General features: G+C 42.7%; 1 protein-coding gene across 1 annotated transcript in view; it reads right to left on the bottom strand.

The window, feature by feature from the left end:
* KCNU1 (potassium calcium-activated channel subfamily U member 1) overlaps positions 1-19,051 on the bottom strand; it is a 37,748-nt gene extending 18,697 nt beyond the window's left edge. The window contains exons 1-19 of the mRNA XM_015883182.3: positions 18,879-19,051; positions 17,623-17,739; positions 16,796-16,857; positions 14,990-15,080; positions 14,200-14,311; positions 13,561-13,636; positions 13,082-13,157; positions 12,586-12,756; positions 12,075-12,166; positions 11,359-11,469; positions 10,405-10,510; positions 9,298-9,380; positions 8,622-8,691; positions 8,078-8,233; positions 7,122-7,234; positions 6,959-7,027; positions 5,849-5,938; positions 5,614-5,714; positions 2,467-2,563 (exon numbers count right to left, since the gene is read on the bottom strand). Coding sequence (XP_015738668.2) covers positions 2,467-2,563; positions 5,614-5,714; positions 5,849-5,938; positions 6,959-7,027; positions 7,122-7,234; positions 8,078-8,233; positions 8,622-8,691; positions 9,298-9,380; positions 10,405-10,510; positions 11,359-11,469; positions 12,075-12,166; positions 12,586-12,756; positions 13,082-13,157; positions 13,561-13,636; positions 14,200-14,311; positions 14,990-15,080; positions 16,796-16,857; positions 17,623-17,739; positions 18,879-19,040 — 1,955 coding nt within the window. The 5' untranslated portion in view covers positions 19,041-19,051. The remainder of the gene's footprint in view (positions 1-2,466; positions 2,564-5,613; positions 5,715-5,848; positions 5,939-6,958; positions 7,028-7,121; positions 7,235-8,077; positions 8,234-8,621; positions 8,692-9,297; positions 9,381-10,404; positions 10,511-11,358; positions 11,470-12,074; positions 12,167-12,585; positions 12,757-13,081; positions 13,158-13,560; positions 13,637-14,199; positions 14,312-14,989; positions 15,081-16,795; positions 16,858-17,622; positions 17,740-18,878) is intronic.
* Positions 19,052-22,180: the final 3,129 nt, after the last annotated feature.

Below are 22,180 nucleotides of genomic sequence, written 5' to 3'. Positions count from 1 at the left end.
CAGGAATGAAGAACAAGAGGCAACAGAACATACACCATTAAGTTTGCCATGCCTCAGGCAAAGCTGTGGAGGAGCCATGAGTAGCAAAGCAAAGTGTATCGATGCCCCATAAACCCAGGGAGGTCTTCCTGTATTCCATTTTGGATGAACTTCGTAGCTCATCCAGTCCTAATCCCCTTGAATCCCCTGGCTATAACCCAATGTCTCAGGGACTTGTATTCCAGTCCCCATCCTCTGCATTACACTGTGGTTTGCCATCCTAAATCAAACAGAGCAGAGATATGAACTTGGAGCTCCCCTTGGCTGCTGTCCCAGCCATCCTAATTTGGATACAAAAGGTCAGAGTTAGCTTTTCTATTAGCAGAACACCCCAGGTGGAAAAGCTGGGAATGATCTGAAAATGGGCAATTGCATCCAATTCTAAATTGGGTTTTAATAATAACAGAAAACGACTTGGGATAGATTTGAGAACTGTAATGTTATGAAGGGTTGGCTCCAAACAGCTGTATTTTGCACTGAGTTTTCCTTTTAAGACCTCACTTCACCCTTCCCTCCTTCCCTTTGCCACTGTTTAAGGCAGAAATCCTTTTAACAGTGCACACATCCAGCATCCAGCCCAATAGGGCTCCAGTAGAAGCCTCAAGGCACCGCTGTAATATAAATAATAAATACTGCAACTAATAACAGGATGGTAAAATCCCTTCCCCAGGGAAGCACTGGAAGACCATTCCCTGGCGTCACTTAAAACTAAACACCAGAAAACATCCCTGCCCTGACTGGGGAGGATATGGTGTCTTTTTGATATGGTGATGAGGGAGAATCTTGATGGGGATGGGAACAATTATTTATCTGCACATTTGGCCATTTCTTTAGGGGATTTCAGGATCTCTCTTAGTAACAATTTTGTTCCTTACTGCTAAGCAGCAGCAGCAGCAGAAATCTCTAGGAAAATAAATAAATAAGAAGTGTATAATCCCCAAGGTGTAATCCCAGAGTACGGAAACTCACTTCACTTAAATACCTCCCTCTGGCATAATTGACTTTTCATGCGCATGTTAATAATGGCATTTCAGCAGGTTGTGAGGGTTTGTTCTTCTCCCCCCCCCCCCCCTTTGGTAAATTATGTTATTGGGCACAAGGAGGGGGAGGGCCACGTTATAATTCTAATTATGCTTCCGTTTATATTTAACAAGTCAGCACAATCTGCTGGTATGTGTGTATGTATTTACCATGCAGTCCCAATATTTACAGCTGACCTAATTGGTTGGAGGACAGCAGCACTGAGCAACGTTTTATTGTCCTGATAGCGTGTATGTGCTGAGGACAGCTGCTAAGATGCAAAGCTCTCTGGAGGACACCTTACAATCCTTGCCATACTGACATTTGCCTTTGCTGCTGAAGCACGAGATGGGATTTTGCAGGCAGGGGAGATATTATTTATTAAGCCTCTTCAGTTCTACAGTGCCTGCAAATTGCTCACAAGCAGAAATGAGGTAAGAAATACTGGTTCGTGCATCTCTTCCCCAGCTTGGTTCCTGTCTACTCACTGCAAATTCTAGCATGATGCTATTTGCCAATATGTCCTGTCACCTTCTCTAGTGGATGTAGGAAAAGTGTAACAGCTTGCTGTCACTGACAGCTCAGTTTCAGACCATGATACTCTTCCTTATGCTGAATGTAGCAGCTCAGGTTATGAGGAGTTCCAATGCAAGTCAAGTGGGACTGCTCAGCAAACTAAGTACACTGTAGTTAAAACATTGCAGTTCACACCTCGACTCAGACAGAAGATGTCTACACTGACACTGCTCTGTGAAACCTGCTGGGAAATCAGATTCCTCCAGCCAGGAAGCATTCAGATGGCATAGAAGGGACTCCTAGCACGCACTGCTGATACCAGAGAACAAGGCTATGGGGTGAGATTTCTCTTGGATCACCAATTGGCTTTAGAGCAAACCAGAGATTGTTACTCTTCCAATATTGCAACAGCACAGAGCAATTAAGCATCTGAAGAACAAGCAAAACTCAGTGTTGGCTATTCACATTCCTACACCCAGCTGCTCTTATCTTCAACCCATCCTCTGCAAAGCACCACAATAAACGTGTTTGTGGTTCCTCTGTATTATTTTGCTTCCATCTAGAGTGCAGTAAGCACTTTCTTGAGGTGTACCAATCCCTCCTTTCACTCTTCCATTGTTCCTCAAACTGGTATCACAAGTTCATTGCATCTCATGTACACTTCAAGGCCTTGACCCTACAGGAGAGTGATAGAGCTGAGGATTTGGGTGCATAGAAATAGTTGTGATTTCTAGACTGATCGGTTAATGGAGATAGGGAGAAGCCATAAACCATCCACTAACAATAGCAAAAGAACTAGGAAACAGGCTGTTCCTGCTTCCTACACAGATTCTCAATGAATAAGTTCAGGAAATGCCTGCTCAGCACTCACACAGCTTTAACATTTCTTACCCTTTAACAGAGCTCTGAGGTGGAAGGGTACTAACGAACCTTGACTTTGCAGGCTCTCCATCCAAAATAAGCGATTCTATGGAGATTTTCAGTTTCTCTGGAACAAAGGCAATGAAACAAAGTTGGGTTCCTTTTGGATAGCACTTAGTTGTATTTAGACTGTGTCTGCAAATGGCCACAATGTCATTTGAAGCTTCAGACACGGCTTCAGAAATGCTGGGCAAAGGAGCTCTTCAATTGGTTATTCACACAAGTGGTGAGAAATACAGCAGTGCTATAAAAGAGTATTTGTATCTAGTATAGTATATCTATCTACTAAGACTAAATGGTCTTAAAAGTGGTGAGCACATCCTTAATGCACCATCTCCTTCCAAAGGGGCTCCTTTTCTTTGTGAAGTATGGTCCTCTACAAAGGAAAAAGAAGCCAGAGCGTAGGCAGAGTTCATCCTCACCACTGTACCATCCTGGCTTGAAATTATTAATTAGTCTATTCTCATGTCTCTGAGAATTGAACCTGTTACAGCTGCAACCCTTTCCCAACAGGAAACCAAACTTCAGTAAGGCTGGGTGGTCTACAGTCCCAGATTGAATCCAAGGAAACAGATCAAGAAAATGAGCTTGAGCTCCCCAAATCCTAAAGCAGCAATTTAACAGCTGGAACATCTTTTCTCTGACATTTGATCGAGTCCTTTCTGGGCCATAATCTGAGGTCATGGGCCATTAAGACCAGCATTAGAACACCAGGCAACGATTTGAAGATGTACAGCAGCACCCTCAGAGGTTTTTAAGCCCCTACCTGCACCTCCTGCTTTCCACAGTGATGCAGCAGGTTCAGAACACACAAAGCTATTCCTTGCACTCCCCTGGCCTGTATCTTTGTTGCTAATCTGCATTCCTCCCCTTATCAGCATTTGACAGGAGGCACAAAGCTTTTCACATCACATGTGTCCAAACATGTCCAATGCATTCAGGTAGGGAAGGAAAGGGTGGACTGGAAGAACTTTCAGACACAGAGATCTCTATCTCACCAACTGACAGGTGAACCCTCTTATACCTTCAGCTTCCTTGTTTGGTTGCAGCTATTGCCAAAGCACACTAACCCAGATGGAACAGCTAGTGATTCTAAGCGTACCCTGGCAGACAAAGGGACATCACTGAATAGGTGATTTGTCAGCCTTGAGCTGTAATTGTTCTGCACAGGTGTGCTGAACACAGGTGCATTTGGCCTTGGTAACAGGATAGCTCTTTTTACAGCCCTGAGTTCAACCAGGTGGGAGCTGGAAGGCCAGAGAGGGAGCACTCCAAGGATGCCATGTGACACCCAATCAATCCTGCTAGGTCAAGCTTCATTAAAGTATCATAAGACAAGGAGAAGAATGGAGATCCTTAACAGCCTGTCTTACATGGGCAGTAATAAGTAAATGTCTCCCAAAACAAGATACTTCGTTTTAACTTATGGCCCTCAAGCAAACCATTCACACTTGTTAAAATAGCAACATGGATGCTCCTTTAACTAAAGTTCACAGTCTCAGGCCCCTGTATTAGTCTCTTATGACAGTGAACTCTGTCTTCACCATGTACACCTGTAGCTGAAGTGGAAACAGGGAGGAGGCATCCTCACCTGCACTAGCTGGGGGTCTCCTGCATCTAACCTCCTTATTTCCCTTCTTCCTGCAGTGAGTCTGGAGGCATCCAGGACACAGAGTACTGCTTCAACTGGGTTATATTGAGAAGGGAGGAATCAAATCGACTACAGTTAAGCTCCAATCCATTTGGAATCACTGGGCAAACTGATGGCAAGGTCTTTTGGCTGGCAAAACTCCTGATGCAGCTCAGGCAGCCATCCTCTCTGCTGCATATCTGGTGCAGAATAACAGGTTTGCAAACAACTGCTCTTCACTAATACATATCTTGAAATGTAATCTTGTCCTTTTAAAACCCAAGCTTGCCTAGGAAACCAGAATAAAACCACCCAGGTGGAGAGAGCTCCCACAGCATCGATGTATTTCTACTCCATTGACACTGACTCTTATTAAGATGTCTTCTACACTTAAAGAACTCTCTTTTCTGGGAGGTCGATGGCTTTCAGGGACCTCAGCTGCATCTAAGCTGATAAGTGTGTGGGACTGAAAATGGGCTCCAGCCTCCCTTCCTATATGACATTACTACATGGAGTCCTCCAGGTGTCAGTATGTTTGTGCTCACTGTGTGAATGAGTTCTGCCTTCGTCTCTGCCACCTTCAGCTCAGAGGCATGTTTTGTAATGGGGCTTGGCTGCCATCTGCTGTTTAAATTATTTGCAAGTGTTAGAAACGAGCAGGAGCACGTGTGAGCCCATATTTAATAGAAAGCTCCTTCTTAACTCTTTAAAGCAAAGCACCATCTCCATGAAGAGGAAAACATCACAAGTTGACATAGGTGTGCATTTTGGCCTTCAGTGCCTCGCATTGCTGCAGTTAAACACAAATCAGAGGCCACATTTAGTGCTCCAGCAGAAACCCAAACCAAAGCAAAGCCCGGGAATTCCCTGAAGGTGGAGTCTGAGGTGATGACAGCACACGATGCAATGCTTTAGGTCAGATGTTACTATTAATCTGTTCTCTCAGCTCTCCTAAGTGTTGCAGTCTGCAGAGCAAACACCACCAGATGCTGCCACATACCTTGCATGAACTCCACAGTGTTTTTCTGACTTCACATTTCACAATTGCTGGGATATAGATGCACTTCCTTGACCAAGAAACTATTACAAACTGGGCACAGAGCTCTTGTTTCATCCAGCCTTACCTTTTGCTTCAACTATATATACACTAATGAGACATTTGCTTTGGTCTCTGCAGTTAAAAACCTGCATTTTGTGATAAACCTGTTAATAACTAGAGTGAAAATCCTCACTGCAGTGTATTTTGTCCTACTCTTTTCTAGCCAAGAGGCTTTGACTCCTGAAGCAAAGCACAATGAAGCCTTTAAATTACTACTTGTAAGATTTAGTGTCACCAGAAAGATCCTTGTTTTACCAGATAAGGGCTGTTCCAACCTGTTCTTATTCTTAGAACCCTCATTAACCGTGATAAGTAGTTAATAAATATACAACCAAAAGACACTGATTCAGCCCTTTTTATAGTCAGAAATGGACTTAAAACAACACACCTGAGAAAGTTTTTGAGTGAGATTTGCTTCCACACTGACATTTCTCAATCTGCTCTGGATCCTGGATGTCACTGTGACAAACTCTGCAATAGAATTGTGCCCTGGAAAAACAGAAGAGAATCAGGCAGAAATGAATTATGCTTAACTGATCAGATAATAAATGCACTTGTCTGCTCTTGGAGGTATTTTCTGTTCTAGAACTTCTTCTCCACAAAACAGTAATAAAGCACCTTACCTTTTCACTTCTGCAAGAGAATGAGCAATAAAAAAGCCCATTGTATTCCGGTGAAGCTTTATCTGTGGAGATGGATTGATCAGGATGGCACTGTTTGGAGAAACCATACAAAGAGTAATGACGGTTTACCTGACATTAACCACCTCTGCTGTGGGAATTCAGACTCAATGCTCATAGAAGTCCCATCCCACCTTAACTTTTTAATTCCCTTTGTTATAACTTCTATGACCCGTGTGAGTTTCTTTTTCCCTCTTGCTTTCTCTTTCCATCATTCTATCTTCATCCAGACAGCATATGAGCTCAAGAAACATTAGATGGAGCCATGGCCTGTTTTCCGTTAGCACTGAGCACTTACAACATGCGCTGTCTGCTCTCAGCATAGGGTTCATTCACCGCTTGCACAGGACTCCCAACCTATTTCTCACAGCAGTTCTCTACAACTCCTTTGTTTTCAGAGTTTCTATTCTACAGCCATTTCCTTTATAAAAGTGAAAAGAGTAATAATTGCACTCGATAGTCTGCATTTTCTGGATGATTTCTCAAGCTTTGTAAAGATCTATGGCACTCATTTACTCCCCTTTCTGAACTAGTTCCAGCTTCCCCATTAGAATGTCTTGTATTTCATCATTAGAACAGACAGAGAGTGTTATCTGGCCCAGGACCAGAGCAGCTTCAGACAGCAAAAGCTTTGCTGCCAGCATTGACAAATTATTCCTTTATGACAATGCTTTAAAGCATTTAGGAGCTAAAACTCATGTGGTTAAAAAAACATAAGAGAAGGCGTTTCTATTATCCATGCAAATAAATACAATGGGTTTGCTCCAAATTAAAGGGAGATCTATGATGGTTATGCTGACTGTGTTTGGAACAGAAGGTGAGAATGGTGTCTCATCCCCCATCTCTTGCTTGATTATCTATGAGAAGAGAGGAGGCAAAATACAGTAAAGTTAACCTGGCACGTAAGCAACCAGGAATGACATCCTTATCCCACAGAACAGTGTGCACAGGAAAAGAAGAGGTGCATAAAGTCTGTGCAGACCTGTGGGCAAATCTGAGTTCTTTGGAAAGCATCAGTTTGGAATGTTGGCTTCTTATTATCCCCCCACTTACCTCTCTCCTCGACTGCCAAATTTGAGCTCAATCCCCAAGAGGATAAGGTTGAGTTTTACAAAGCATAACCTGGAGAAAGAGAGCAAATCAGCCACACTATCAGCCTGCATTGAGGAAAGGTACATCTGGAAGGAAATAACATGTCCACATCTGTACCACATACCGACAAACCTCTATAAAAGTCATGTCTGCAAAATCATTGGAGAGCTGAAGAGCCATTACTTTGTAGTCTTTGTCTCCCAGAAGCATCTTGTCCTTCAGATGTTTTCTCTTTGTCTGAAAGAATCGATCATAAAGATGATGTATCTATTCAAGGCAAAGCAAAAAGGATGTGTAACCTAACACTGGGACATTGCTCCAATACCATATGATATCTGATCAAAGGCCCTCAGTTACTGGCAGCAGAAAGACATCAGCTGTACCTTGTCAGAAACAATATTAGAGTTCATATACAACAGACCAGGGAAAGTCTTAACTCTTCTGGACACTTCCAGTTCATACTCATAGAACCATAAAATGGACTGGGTTGAAAAGGACCACAATGATCATCCAGTTCCAACCCCCTGCTGTGTGCAGAGTCACCAACCAGCAGCCCAGGCTGCCCAGAGCCACATCCAGCCTTGAATGCCTGCAGGGATGGAGCATCCACAGCCTCCTTGGGCAACTTGTTCTAGTGTGTCACCACCCTCTGGGTGAAAAACGTCCTCCTAAGATCCAACCTAAACCTCCCCATCTCCATTTAAAACCTTTCCCTGTTGAAGACCAGGTGTTGCTGTGACCCAGGGAAGCATATGGACCTGAGAAACAGCGCATCTATGAAACAGCACATTGACTACAAACAGCAGTTCTACATACAACTTCTATATTTATTGCATCTGATATTTATATGGTTTGCCTAAATCAATTCTGCAAATGAAAAGCCCCCGAAATACAGGAATAGCAGTTTAATGTAATGTTTTGTTCTGGAGAGTAAAGTGAAATATCACACACAGCCACTAGGTGATAGCAAAAGCATTTCCACTGCAGGACTAGCAGTTTAGGACGAGCTGTTTAGGCAACTTCATGCCCAGCAGTCCCGTTTGTGTTCTTTTACTTGTCTAAATCACTTCAAAGATTTACCTCTGTATTCTCTTTCCCAATGAACAAACTGGTCAGGAGAGTGGACAAACCAGGAACCAGGCAGCTCTGTGCCATGAAGCCCAACTTCAGCTCAGCAAAGCAGATGATGCTGTCTCCCATCCTCCAGTCCCAGTTGGGTATGTTTGGCAGGTAAGCCTGTTTCAGTGTAGGAAAGCAATTACAGGTCAGCACAGCACAGCGATGGGCAAGGTCAGGGTTGCTGTAAAATGGTCCTCCTGGTCTTTTTTGCATTCATCATTGCATTGTTTGACAATCCATGCTGGAATACATTAAAAGTCCAAGCTGACTTCTGGTTTTGTCTTCCCTTTAAATGTTGAACCAGCTTTTACTGGCAGCTTTGACAAAAACAACAAAGAAATGGTTGCTATTTATTTTTAACAACAAAGATATCCCAGCAAGGTTAGTGCCTGTATGAGTAAGAGACATTGATAACATCTTTGCCTTCCCAAAATAAGGGCCTTTAATTCCAAAAAGGCCAGAATTCCAATTGTGACACCCCCACTGATACAGACCATGGCCATACCTTGTTACGTGACTGAATTATCTGTAAAATGACTCTTGTTTTGGGGTAGTGATTCTTGATTGACAGCACTCTGTATGAAAGATATAACTTCGGGTTAATATGCTTGGCATATTAACAGCCCCTCATTTTTCAAGTCCAGCTAAACAAGTTGGAGTTTCTGACCGGACTCTCTGCTTCTTTGGACAGTCTACAAGTGGGAAGCAAAAATGATCCAGTTTGGAACTTGGACTTCTGGACTGATTTGGGGGGAGAATTTTACACCACCTGGGCCGTCACATTCACAAAATCCAGTAGTAGTACAAAAGAACTCATCTCAAGTCTGACTGGTACAAGAATACTTAGAATATGAGACCTGACAGCTGAGCATAACTCTTTCCAGAGTAAAGCAGTGAGACTCCTTGACTGTTTATATTCAGGATAGTGAAGGAAATAATTACCCTATATTTAGTAATATTATATTCTGTGGATGGCTGCAAGATTGCACAGCTGCTACCTGTCTCAGCTCTTCAAAGCATCTGATAAAACCATAGCAGAAAGCAGTCAGTTGGCTTTCAGAGTTCTCCTGACAGGGAAAAAAAACCTATGATGGGACAGATATGCTCTGCTGCCAGCTGCACTATCTGTGTCAGTGTTAATATCAATCAGAGAATGAAAGCACTGGAGTATCTCATCCTACCTCATGATATTGGAAATGTCTTCAGCATAGGGTTCTGGAGAGCAAACATCTGCTAGAATGAGACAAGCATTTGCAGACTCCATCTGTATCCCACAAGAGAAAAGTTAAATCAAGGTTTAGTCCCATATGAAGTACAACAATCTCTAACAGTGGCATGTGTCTTTAGTTAAAGACTTGCATAAGGTCATCATGATCCTATTACTTTGGAGCTGTACACATGCCAGAATGTTTCAGCAGTGACACAGCTCCAATCAAATGTACAGTGTGTAATGCATGTTTGTATTTTCAAAGTGCTGGAACACATGAAATTTATGATTTCTTCTGCTAACATCTTCCTAGAAGAGGTTACAAAAGCCAGACAGCAAAGCTGTGTTCTTCCCCAGCAAAGTCCAACCAAAGCACTCCCAAGGGTCAATATTTGGGCAGGTCAGAACTCTGGCTCTGCTATCTAATTAATATTTGGGCTCTATGGTGAAACTGATAACACAAAAAAATAGCTCAATTTAAGGTAGAGTTCTCGTAGTCTTCTTGAAACTGGATGGGGTGATTCACCACTGAATTTCAGTTACTAACCACTAAGAACCACAGTGAAATTAAAACCAGTGGTGGTTTTTTGCTGGCTTCATTTGTTTTTCCTTTATGCCAGCTCCATTCCGCTTGCTTCTATTGGAATATTTTAGTGACTCTTCAGCATCTCAAAACATGAGGTCTCTATCATGGATGTTAATGAATGTGACTCAAACAGATGCACACTTGCAAGAGGTAACTAAGGGCTATTGCAATAATTTAGATACTGTTTCCAGAAATGCTGCTGCCCCAAATATCTCTGCTTTAAAACGAGTTGATCACTTTGGCTTTGCCTTTACTTTTCATGCTTCGGTGCTAGAAATACTTTTAGTCAATTCTCATATCTTCAGTTCCCAGGAGTGTTATATTGATATGCAAAAGGTACCACTGCAGTAAATGGAACTGCTTGAAGTGTAAATCACAACATGAATGGAGTAAAAGGAGCTGATGCATCCTTTCATAAGGGATAAGATTTTCACCAGACTGACACATCTACAAGAAAGGGCAAAATACAGAAGATACAGATACAGAAGTTCTTACCCGAACTCTTTTCAGATCTTCAGAGTTCAGTGCGGAGCCATAAAAGAAAGTGGTGTAGGGTGAATAGCATTTGAACACAGCTTCCAGCTCAAGACTGGGAAGAGACCTATTCGGTATAAACAACAACAAGAAAAAGAAGTAATAATCCATCAATCTCTCGTAATTATATGCTCTGCAGTTCTCCATTTCTCAGAGAAGCCATTTGCTGTAACTACTTACTGTTTAAAAGAGAGCTACAGGGATTTTGGCAGCTCAGCCAAAGCGCATAGTTTAGATTTTAATGAAAACAAGCTTTTATAAAACTTAACAGTCGTGAAAATGTTTCCTGGATATTTTTTTCCCTGTCTTCTGCTATTGCCATTAATTTTTCATGAGTGTCATTGCATGTAACTGTAATTGCACGGCTCGCTGTTTCTGCACAGAGTCAGGAAATGACACTTCCCAGGGCTTCATTCTGTGCTCAGATGGAACTGCTGATCTTCAACTTTCTCTCCAACTCAAGTGTTGTTTTCCTACCCAGCGTATACAAACTGTATTTCACCCAGGAACTTTGGTAACATTCTCTTCTATGACATACTATGAAACACACATTGTGCAATGACCTCAGCGAGGAAGCAAACCCCATAGGAAGGTATCCAGCCTTGGTTTAAGGATGGGTAAGAAAATCCCCCCCCCCCCCCCCATTCTCTAATGATTTATTTCAGTAATTATTAATCACTTTTGCAAATGCATGCCTTGTGTCCTGCCTGAGTTTGCTCAGCTTTAGACTTCAGTCATTAGTCTTTATTATGGCCACCCATTCTAGGCTTTTGTTGTTGTTGTTGCTTTCATTTGTGTTGATCATCAGGTAATCAACTGCATAACACTGCCTTCCTTTCATATCAGACCTCCCACCTTTCCCCTAAGAGATCAGGAAATCAAAGAAGAATATCTCAGAGAAAGAAGAATACTTACTCTCCCAGAAAAAGGATTTCTGTGCAAACATTCCCCTTGTACTGAAGCAAAAAGTCTTCCAGGAAAGTAGTAACGCTCTTCAGAGTGACATTACCACAGGCAACAATATAGCTAGAGGAAGAACCAAGTAAAGATTTGACACTTAGAAAACAGCAGTGGTTGTAGCATGTCTGACACTGTATAACACAACGTGCTTGTAGCATATTAAACACATCAATGCAGCAAAAAGAGAGTTTGTATCATTGGTTTGAGGATAATTTCACCCATTGAGGATATGGACTACAGGAGTTACTTTAGAAAGGAGAGCTGTGTTAGGAAGTGGTTAATGGTGGAGATCTGCTGAGTGAAAGGTCATAAAAGGAATAGTATGAGATCTAATAATTGTACATAATCTGTCAAGTTCTATGAGTAGTGAAGGAAAAACAACACAAACACATACACAAAACCCCTCTCACACTGATAGCTAAAAATCACCAAGGAGGTAGATCTCCATCTATAAGCAAGGCTGGTGTGTCACCTACATTTTCTCTCCCTTTGTAAACCAACCCACACTAACGAGTGCAGCTGAGGAGGTTTAATCAGACACATCTGAGGTAAAGAACAACTGAAAGTACATTCCAGGATTTGATTTAAACTACTATAGGAATTTCTTATGGAGCTGGTTCCCAACCAGAAAGGGGGCTGGTTTTTATTTTCCAAGGAGCCGCCATACTTACTTTTTCCCACTCATCACTTCATAGGAGGATTTGTAACTTTTACGGCTTTGAACAACTTCCAAAACTTCAGGAATCACATTTGCAAACAGGACCTAAAGCATCAAGAAATACCACCTTCCTCAGAGCCAATTCTGTATCTCCAAACCGTGATAAATTAATTCAAGGGAATTATATTACGTGGAACAACAACTACAAATTTACTTTGGATTCTTAAAAGTCGCTGGCAAGGATGGATAACTGTATAACTCAGTGACAATGGATTTATGCTGGTGATAGACTTGGATTCATCTTGCTCAGTATTTTGACTCTAGCCAGGAAGAAAAGCGTACCAGAAGCCCTGCCAGCTCTTAGGAAATTACTCTGTAGCCATGCCAGTAAGGATCTAATGTTAAAGCTGCTTTTGCTCATTGATGCCTAATCCCTACCTGGAACCCCTCAAAGCTTTGCTGACAGCCCCTTTCATTCTCTACCCCCAGCTGCCATTTTCAGAAAAGAAAAATAAGTTTCTCACCAAACCACCAATAATGAAGAAAAAAATGAAGGCTCGGCCCAAGACTGTTTGAACCACAATATCACCATAACCCACGGTGGACATAGTCACCATGATGAGGTACATGCACCTGAAGTAGGGGATAGTCTGGGAATTTACAGGCTGGACCCAAGGATCTCCATTGTTTTCTACCTGTCCAGGGCAGAGAAGAGAAAGAAGTTTAGAGTCGTTTTGGTTCAAGTCCATCTCCCATCTAAAAGCTATTTGAACAAAAAAACTGCACTGTTTATTTTATTGTAGAGTGATCCATTACCACAGTGCGGAGTGGTGCTGCATCAGTGCCAACAGATCTGGCAATATATGCAAGTAAACTATGCTGGCCTAAGTGATAGAACAAATTTGTTCTCTCTCTCTCCAAAGAGAACACTGCATTCATTACAGAAAACAGAAACCCAAAGCTTGCGTGGCCATACTGATTTAAGGTGACAAGGAAGGACATACAGCTGATGGTACATACCAGGTGAACAAGTCCTGCTGCTGTGAACAACGTGCTGATAAACACGGCAAAGAGCTTGGAGAGCTTGATGGAGTTACTGGAGATAAGAAGGCAGAAAGCCCAGGATGTTAAACATGTAGAACAGCACTGCCAATGGCTGAAGTTTCCTAAAGCACCGCTCAATGAACAGTGTTCTCTAGTAACTGTAACACTGCACAGGAAGGATTTAGAATCAGAAAAAGCCTCCCTACATCCAAGCCCTTCCTAACACAGGCAACGTGACAGATAATATCATTTTTCACATTCATCTGTCTTCAAAACCTTTAAGATATCTTGATATACTACTTTCCCTTATCTCCATTTTAGTTATTTCCAGTGTAAGATGGTCAGCTTTACCCTCATACTCAACACTTTCCCCCTTTGTTACCCAACTCAGCTAAAGCACAGACATCAGGGAGGAGATCAGGCTTTGGAGGGTACCTAGCAGAGCTTTAACTCACTCATCCTTGGTGATCCTGAGGATCTGCAGTATACGGGGAAGGTCCAACAACCTCAATGCTCTCAAAGAACGCAGACCTGCATTAAAACAGGAAAGTCCATGAGAAAAAATAAATCCAACTACACAAGTGGAGCATCTCCACATATTATACGTTCAACAATTCTTCAGACCTAGCAAGAGGGGATAACGTTGCTCTGTATTCAAAGCCTTTATAACACTGGATTTCCATTTATGTCCTCGGAGGCACTTAGAATTATGAGAAAAAATAAGAAATGTGGACTATCTGAGCTGTAACCTGAAGGCTTAAGTGACATAAAGGTCCACTGGACTACTGATGCTAAGCAAACAATAGTTACATCCCCTCTGGGTGGCTCCTCATTCTGTTGGTCAGGCACAGAGATTGCTGAGATACTTAAAGCCATGCAGACAGAACAGAGGCAGAGTTTGGTAACTCAGAAGTCCCACAAAATTAAAGGCTTTTTTTTTTTTTTTTCAAAGCAATAACTTTGCTCCCAAGGAAGAGTTTGGAACAATGAAAGAACAGATGGGCAGTTAAACCTCCCCAGGATAAACCAGAAAGGAGTCTCTTGTGTAGGATGCAGAAAACTAAGGAAAGTGGCATCTCCAAGTCTTAACTTACCAAAGCAATTCTTCTTTAAAAGAGCAGCAACAAACACTGGAGGAATGGTGAAGAAATCCACGAGAGAATTCAGCTCGAGCCAGAACCTCAGCTTGTCATCAGCCGCCACAAACTGAAGATGAATCACATCAAAGAGCATCAGTTCTGTGTGCGATCTTTAGCCTCATCAGAGCAAAAAGCAGATCTCTGAGGCAGAAATCCATTTTTGCAGCATATTTCAATCCTGTATAACTTTGCCTTCTGTGGACACCAACTTAACATTCCTGTTTCGTTTCAGAAAGGCCTGGGCTGGAGCCCTGAGAGCACAATGATGGGTTGCACCCAGAGGTACGATGATGCTTTCTTTCCCTTTCTCATCTGCCCCTTTCATCTCTTCTTCTAAGCTGCCTTTCTCTGTACAACTGCTGCATCAGTGGTAATAAATCATGAAAGCTCAGGACAGGCAATACCACCAGCTATAAAAGAGAAAGCCTCATTTCCCAGTGACTTGGCTAAAAATTCTGATGACCAAAGCTACAATCAAAATGTATTCTACATTAATGTAACTAATGGCATCTTAACACAATACACAGCTTGATGGTTTGTTCGAGGGAGGCTGAAGAGAGACCTGACCAATGGATTCAGTGCTTTAAAGACGTGGATATGGCTAATGAGTGAGCTGGGAGATGCTGCAGGAACGCTGAAGATAATCACATCCCAAAAGAAGAACATAATTACAATGATAAAAAGAACCAAATTGCTCCCAAATAGAATTTGTTTGTAACTCACCTTTCCCGTGCAGTGCACTTACCCGTAATCCAAAGTAAAAGACGAAGAAAGCATTGCAGAATTGATCCACATAAATGAGTCTGTGCGGAAAGGAGAAGTGTAATTGCTCCGCTCTGGGTGGAAAGCCAACATTACAGCCAGTGGAACGAAGAGTGAAAAAAGAAAACAGTGAGTTGGCTGTTGAGTAACATTTGGTTTGAGTTTACATTTTGATTATGAAATACTGACTGAAGCAGAAGTTAATCACATTCACAGTTTTGTGTAATCTAAATTCCCACCTTCCTCGCTGAGTTATGGAATGGTAGGAGCGGGTTTTTGTGAGCATGTTAAAACTGTGTTATTTATCTACCATGCAAATTCACTGGAAAGTTTGGGTTTCATAGAGTGTTTAAGCAAAAAAACCCTTCTGTTCTCCAGGAAAACTGTTTCACCTTTCCCGTGTGGGCTGCTTTACTCATTTGCATTCCATTTTGTCAGCAGAACCGGGAGCTCCTGCAGTGATTTCTCACCCAACCTCTGTTAAACATGGAGTTCTATCTGCCAAAGGAGCAGCCGTAGCACCAAAGAGTTTCCAGCAGTCAGCCAGGTTAGCTCATACTGCCCATTTAAATGTCTAGGCCAACCCTATGGCCTTGCACAGAAGAGGCCCATGGAGCACATGAAGTGCAATGGTGTAGGCTGACATCATGGGCAAAACCTGGCAATGGATGAGCTTCTCCCACCAGCACTACCTGGTCCAACAAGGGATATTGGACTGAGTGCCTTCAGTGACACCCAGGAAGGCAATCAGCTACACACATCAATTGAGCCCTTAGACTCCTCTTCCTCCTCCACGCAGGGAAGATTTGGAAAGCACAAACACAGTTAAGGAAATCAGTCCCATAGATCAGCCTACTCTCACCTACAGGTGCAATGCTATTCGTGGAAAGAACTCCATATGAAAGGATTAACTGCCTGTTTATTCCTTAAAATATAAACTCTTTCCCTTCTGAAGCTATTCCGAGCTGCTCGTCAGATTTATAATGCCCTGGGACTGAACACAATATTGGATTGCTCTTGATGTATAATTCTGTTTCTCAGGTTTACCCTTGCTGATTGAATTCAGCTTAGAGTGCTCCGAAGCTTTTATATTTTATTTATCTCATTTTATGATTCCATTTTATTTTTTCCACTGGTGTGCACCAGTCCAAGCAAAGCACTGAGAACAATGCTCTGGCAAATTAAATCAATCAAAGGGTTTTACACATTAATATCTTCTTACAACCTAAGCGCGTTCTATAAGATGTAAGCGTTTAGGTGAAGATTGGTAGAGGTAAATATGTGCTTTCTTAGGTAGTTTTGTTGTTTTCCTCCCATCAAATTGTTTACAGAAATCTAGACTTTAGAGAAGAGCTCCATTCCCATTTGGGTACCAAACATAGATGGCTAGATGTTCAAACGAGCTTTGGGTAGAGCGTGATGAGCTTTATTAAAAGCTTAGCGTTCTCTAAATATTGCAATAGGAACAGCTGGGCTTTGAATACTTTGAAGAAGTCTGTTTCAAAATGGGTTTGGGACCATTTTCAAAGCCTGTTTCCAGCTGTAGGACTCGGTCATCTGTCCCACAGCTCTTCTGAAAATCCAGGCTTGAAAGCATAGACAAAGAACTACGTATACCAACAGTGAACAGCTGTGACAGAAAGATACATGCTGTCATATAACAGCACCCATGGGCACCCCTATCTATCTAATACCTGTGGCCAAACAAACAGCTCTAAGAAAATACATCAGTTTGAGTTTTCTGTTTGTTTATCCCAAAAGCTTGTTTAAACATCAGTGATGTACTTACTCAACAATGTCGATAAAATAAATGACCAGCGTGCCAATGTTCAGAAAAAACACCAGTGTCATCTGAAAACACATGTATTAAAAAGGACATTAAGAGGCTTATCCTGGTAGTGATACAGATTCCATCTAAAACACTTCCTTTATTGTCTGTCTGCAGCTCACAGAAAGGCAGAAGGAACAATTTGGTTGCCTGCACTCTACAACGATTCCAGGAAGGGCATTTTAGTGAGGCCTGCTCACAATGAACCAACAACTCAACCAACACAAACCCACATTGTCACATTGATTTACTACTGCTGAGGGATGCGTGCAGCTGACCTAATGGTTCCCATGCAGCTCCAGTGGCCTGGTTGTCCCTGTGAAATGCCAGGGAATCCACACATGTGACTCATTCACCAAACTGGGATATACACTGTCTCCTCACTTGAAGACTTTCAGAGTCATCTTCCAGATCAAATACATTTGTGCATGGAAGATGTCTGAACTAGACCAAGTGAACTGCACAGTGATAGGACAAAGGGGAATGGTCTTAAACTGAGACAGGGGAGGTTTAGGTTGGATAGCAGGAGGAAGCTTTTCACCCAGAGGGTGGTGATGCACTGGAACAGGTTGCCCAAGGAGGCTGTGGATGCTCCATCCTTGGAGGCATTCAAGGCCAGGCTGGATGTGGCTCTGGGCAGCCTGGGCTGCTGGTTGGCAACCCTGTACATAGCAGGGGCTGGAACTGGATGAGCACTGTGAGCCTTTTCAACCCAGGCCATTCTATAGTTCTGTGTATACACATATCACACCCTTCACTGAGTTAGAAGATCTAACTGCTCTACTCACCAATACACGTCCCATGTAGGTTTGAGCTGATAGCATCATTTCCATCTGTGTAGAGAAGATTCTTACATAGTAGACTAATCTTTGTTTCCTTTTGCGTGATCGCCAGACATCTTTGTTCTAACAGAGAAACAAAGATTGTTATCCTTGGCTATACCAGACACCGTTGCCCAAGTCACCTAAAGCAAACACAGCCAGCCACCAACAAATCTGAAGTGAATGAAGGAAAGAAAGCAAGAGTAGCAAGTCTTCCTTCAGCTAAGCACCCCACAATGTCATCTCCTCCCAGACTTCACAGAAGACATGCTATGCAGACATCTACTATCATCTTCCCACCACAAATGCACCATCACTTTATTAGCTGCATCAATGAACGTTGATTCTCATCAGCTTGAAGTGATTGCTTCGTAACCTGAGCTTGAAAGGAAGAGGATAATAATGCCTCTCCACTATTTTCCCCACCCTTTCCCATCTTATGGTAGTAATGAATCCATTTATGTAGTTTTGATTACATTTTTCTTGTATAGCTTCAGCTAATTATGATGAGCTTCTGCTCCAAGTAGAACTTTGTGCTCTCACAGATATAGTTATTGATAACCATAACAAATAACTGACACTGATTATTCAATGACAGAAAACCTGTAAACCTGCACCAGGTTTCCCATTGCTCATAATGGGAAATACTTTACTGGCCCTTCTTCTCTTACACTCAGTTTCCCATCAGAGCCTGCAAAGAGCTGACACTAAAGAACTAAACCCCACCTGTGCTCCAGCAGCCAAGAGAACAACAGAGGGTCAGGTTAATTTAACTTTTTGGCACAAAGAGCTGCTTACTGCTTGCCAGCAGCACAGGTGTTCCCTTTATCTTCTGCCCGTACAACCCAGGTGAGCTGATGAGAACATTGAGCCCTCCCTTGGAAGTGATGGGGAGAAATGGGCTGTGACAGTTGTTGGAAGCAAGGTGAAGTGACGCAAGGAGAAAGCTCATCAGTCCTACAAATGATGCTGTAACCCAGCAAATAAGTGACCTGGATGTGTCATTTGAACATCCTGGTGTTACCCTGCAGAGCTATTAGTACCTACTCAAAGCTTCATAGTGCATATAGAGAAGACTGGGACAAGAGATCTGGAGGTGGATTCTTTCCAGCATGTTTAACCCCATTCTTGTCCACTCAGGGCAGAACACATGAAAGCACCTATCCCACTGTACCGAAAAACAGCTCCTTAGGGCAATATGAACTGAGCCAAGGAGACTTTACCTTCACCTTTTTTCTCCAGATTTTCTTAAGAATGAATCTACAAATGCATCGAATTAACCTGAAAGCCAGAATGGTAAGCAGGCCTCCAAGGAAAACAAAAAGAGATGGAGAAATAAAAGCCAACTGAAAGTGCAGTGCACAGCTGAGTTCAGATTCTGCCATGTTATGTTCTGGTCCTGACCTTCCAGAACACACACAGCTCTTGTGATGCTGCAGCGACCTCAGTGCTCAGGCTGAGGTCTGGAGATGACCACAGACAAGGTTCTAAATGGGAACCCCCAATTCCCATTGGGAGCTTCTGAATGGGGGCTTCTGAATGGGGGTTCCCATTTAGAACCTTGTCTGTGCAGTGATATTACCAAGGTGCTTTTTCTCTCTGGAATCTCTCAGTTTATAGAGCTGGCTCTCGCATAGACTCGCTGTATAAACATAAGTTGCTTATCCAGACCTGTGAAGTCTCACACATGGCACTCAAGTCTCATCCATTCAGACCCCACTTCACGCTTCCTTTCACGAGCTGCAACACAGACATACTGCAGCTCTCTCCTGGGAATTTCCATTCCACTTTTGGATAGAGTCCTGATACCGTTCAAAAATAAATACAAGCAAGATGTCCTGGCACTGAAAGAGTAGATATCATAATGAGAGCTTTGATAGAAGCAATGAATAAACACGAGACTGGCCACATGAGTCAGACAAGGGATGCATTTAGCTTGCTGTCCTGCTTGTTAGCACCCAGTTGTTGATGATGAAGGACAGTCTGACCTTTTCCCTACAGTCTTTAACTAGATAACCCTTTTTCTTCCTTCTTCTGGTTTAGTAAACTTCTTAATCAGAAAGAATTGCAATAAGATATGTCAAAGTTTCCCAGTCTGTGCACACAAGCACCCTGGGATGGATTTGCTGTAATACCCACAAGTGGCAGCATTCCCTTGGAGTCCAGCCACCTTTCCATGCCTATACACAAAACCCATTTGCTTCCCAGCATCACTGCAGCCTTGAAAAAAGGAAAAAAAACAAAGCAGAGCAGCACAACAAGCTGTCTGCTGAAAGTGCCATGTAAAAGCCAGAGCTCACCCTGCCCCACAAGGCCTTGATATCCCACCCACAGTGCTGTGGTGTGATCAGTTCATGCAGCATCGTCCCCACTCCTATTGAAACAGAACGTCCTCAAAAGCTTTTGGTCTAGTCGAGAGTTTTAAAGTCTTTATGAGCACCGCAGATGAATAATGCAATCAGACTCTTCTTCATGCAATCAGGACAGCTGAGTATGGAAGTGGTGATTTTGCCTGAATTGGGAAAAAAACATGTGCCAAGAAAAAAAAATAATTGCAAAAGAATGGTGAAATAATAGCCCAGCAAATAGCTGGCTGGGAGGCAAAGAACGTGTTATTGTAGCCTTTAATAAATACAGTAATGCTGAACGTCTGCCCTCCTCTTTCCTTTCCTCCCATGCTGAGCATAAGAGGAGCCTACGAATGATTGAAGCCAGTGGGATGTTTTGAATGGAGAGGGTGGTCCTGGGGACAGCCTGACAGCTGACAGCCATCATCCCTGTTTTCATAGAGCCCAGCTCGACACAATTGCAATCAGTTCCTCATCTAAGGCTCCAGGATGCCTCAAGTCAAGGACAGAAAGGATTCCAGCTCTCTGCCTTCCTTCCCTTGCTGCTGTAGGGCATCTCCGACTGCAGATGGCAGCCTCTGCCCATTTTGTGGTGCTGCCCACAACTCTCAGCTTATTTCTCAGTCCAGCTGCTCCCCGGAGCAGAAACAGACCAACAAATCACAGCCACTCAGCAGGAGCTCAGAGCTGCAGGAAGGAAGCGATTTATTAGCATGCACTGACACACTGCCCTGTCTGCAGCGAGGTGTATAAGGAGCTCACAACAGAAAGCAGACTTATTTTCTTTAATCTGACTAAGCTGTAGTTTATGCTGCGCTGATGCAAATGTTTAGAAGATAAATTATGGAAATTCACCAGGAGGCATCAAGCACTGCTCTTTTTTGGTGCCAGAATCACCTGGAATTCACAGTGCTCTCTGAATGAAAGCATTTCCAGCCCTGCCTCCCCAGGGGTTACACTCCAGTGCTGTCAATAACTGCAGGTAGGAAAACTGTGGGAGAAACATTAAGGCCATAAAAGAATTAAGCTGGCTGGTAGAAACCTGACTCTGGGCATTACAGACATAGAAGCTGTGCTTTAAGACAAGTCCTTTCGGCAGCTCCACGAACACCACCACTGCAATGAGTCTGTACAATGCTCAGCCACTCTCCAAGGGCAGCATTCACAGTGACATATCATTTTGCTTCGTCTCTAATCAGTAGAATAGAAGTAGGATAAAATAATGCTCTCCATCAGACACAGCATTACAGATCTCTTAAAAGAGAACAAATCCTTCCGATGGTTAATTAATATTTTAAACTTCCCCTGAAAATGTGAACCTCCTCCCATCTCATCGTTCTTCTCCTAATATTCCAGCCAAATCCTTCTGTCTATTTCTCTACTGCTGGAGGAGCCATCTGTTATCAGAAGTCACCTTCCCTGCATTGTGATAGAGCCCCTCTTTATTTCCTCTTGTATAGCCTACAAGGATCAAGCTCGTAATATCTTACACTAGAAAGATGCTTCCTAGACTTTGAATCATTTATATGGCTCTTTTACGAACTCTTCCAATTTATCAGCATCCTCTTTGATGTGCAGATGCCAGAACCTGAATTGCTATCCCAGTGAAGATCTGGCTAACGGGGGTGGATGGGGGTGGTAAGCTTATTACATTAGATCTGTGAAAGGAAGTTCTTGATCATAAAGTGCACCAGCTTGACTGAGAGGAAAGAAGGATAAGAGGCACCAAACTGAGGAGATGCATCCTGAAAGGATTTAACTTCTGAGTAATGAGAACATCCACGGGCACATTAGACTGGATTAAAATAAAGATACATCCTGTTGCTTCAGAGCATAAACCAATAGCTGGCAGGGATTACAAATAAATGTCTCCTTTGGGTAGATTTCTCTATAATTGTTCACTGTGGAGAGCTTACATCTCCACTGAAGCAGCTGGCTACCAGCAGACCCAGAACACTGGGATTAAGGAGACCAGAATAAGTTGCTCATCTGTCTGCTATAGAGTGACATACACACATGGAAGAAACAGAGAGCTTAAGGGCAAAATCCTTATGTTATCTCTTTCTCTCTCTGTTTCTGAGCCTGTCCAGGTAGGAGAGCTAAGAAATTAAACAAAGGAACACATCACATCCATTCCCCCAGCCTCCTTCCCACTGCAGTCCTCATTGGTTCCCAGT

Source organism: Coturnix japonica, chromosome 10, assembly GCF_054131305.1.
Source record: "Coturnix japonica strain WE chromosome 10, WE-NBRP24, whole genome shotgun sequence".
NCBI lineage: Eukaryota > Metazoa > Chordata > Aves > Galliformes > Phasianidae > Coturnix > Coturnix japonica.
The sequence above is the reverse complement of the archived record's forward strand: the minus strand, read 5'-3'. Positions and strand labels throughout refer to the sequence as shown.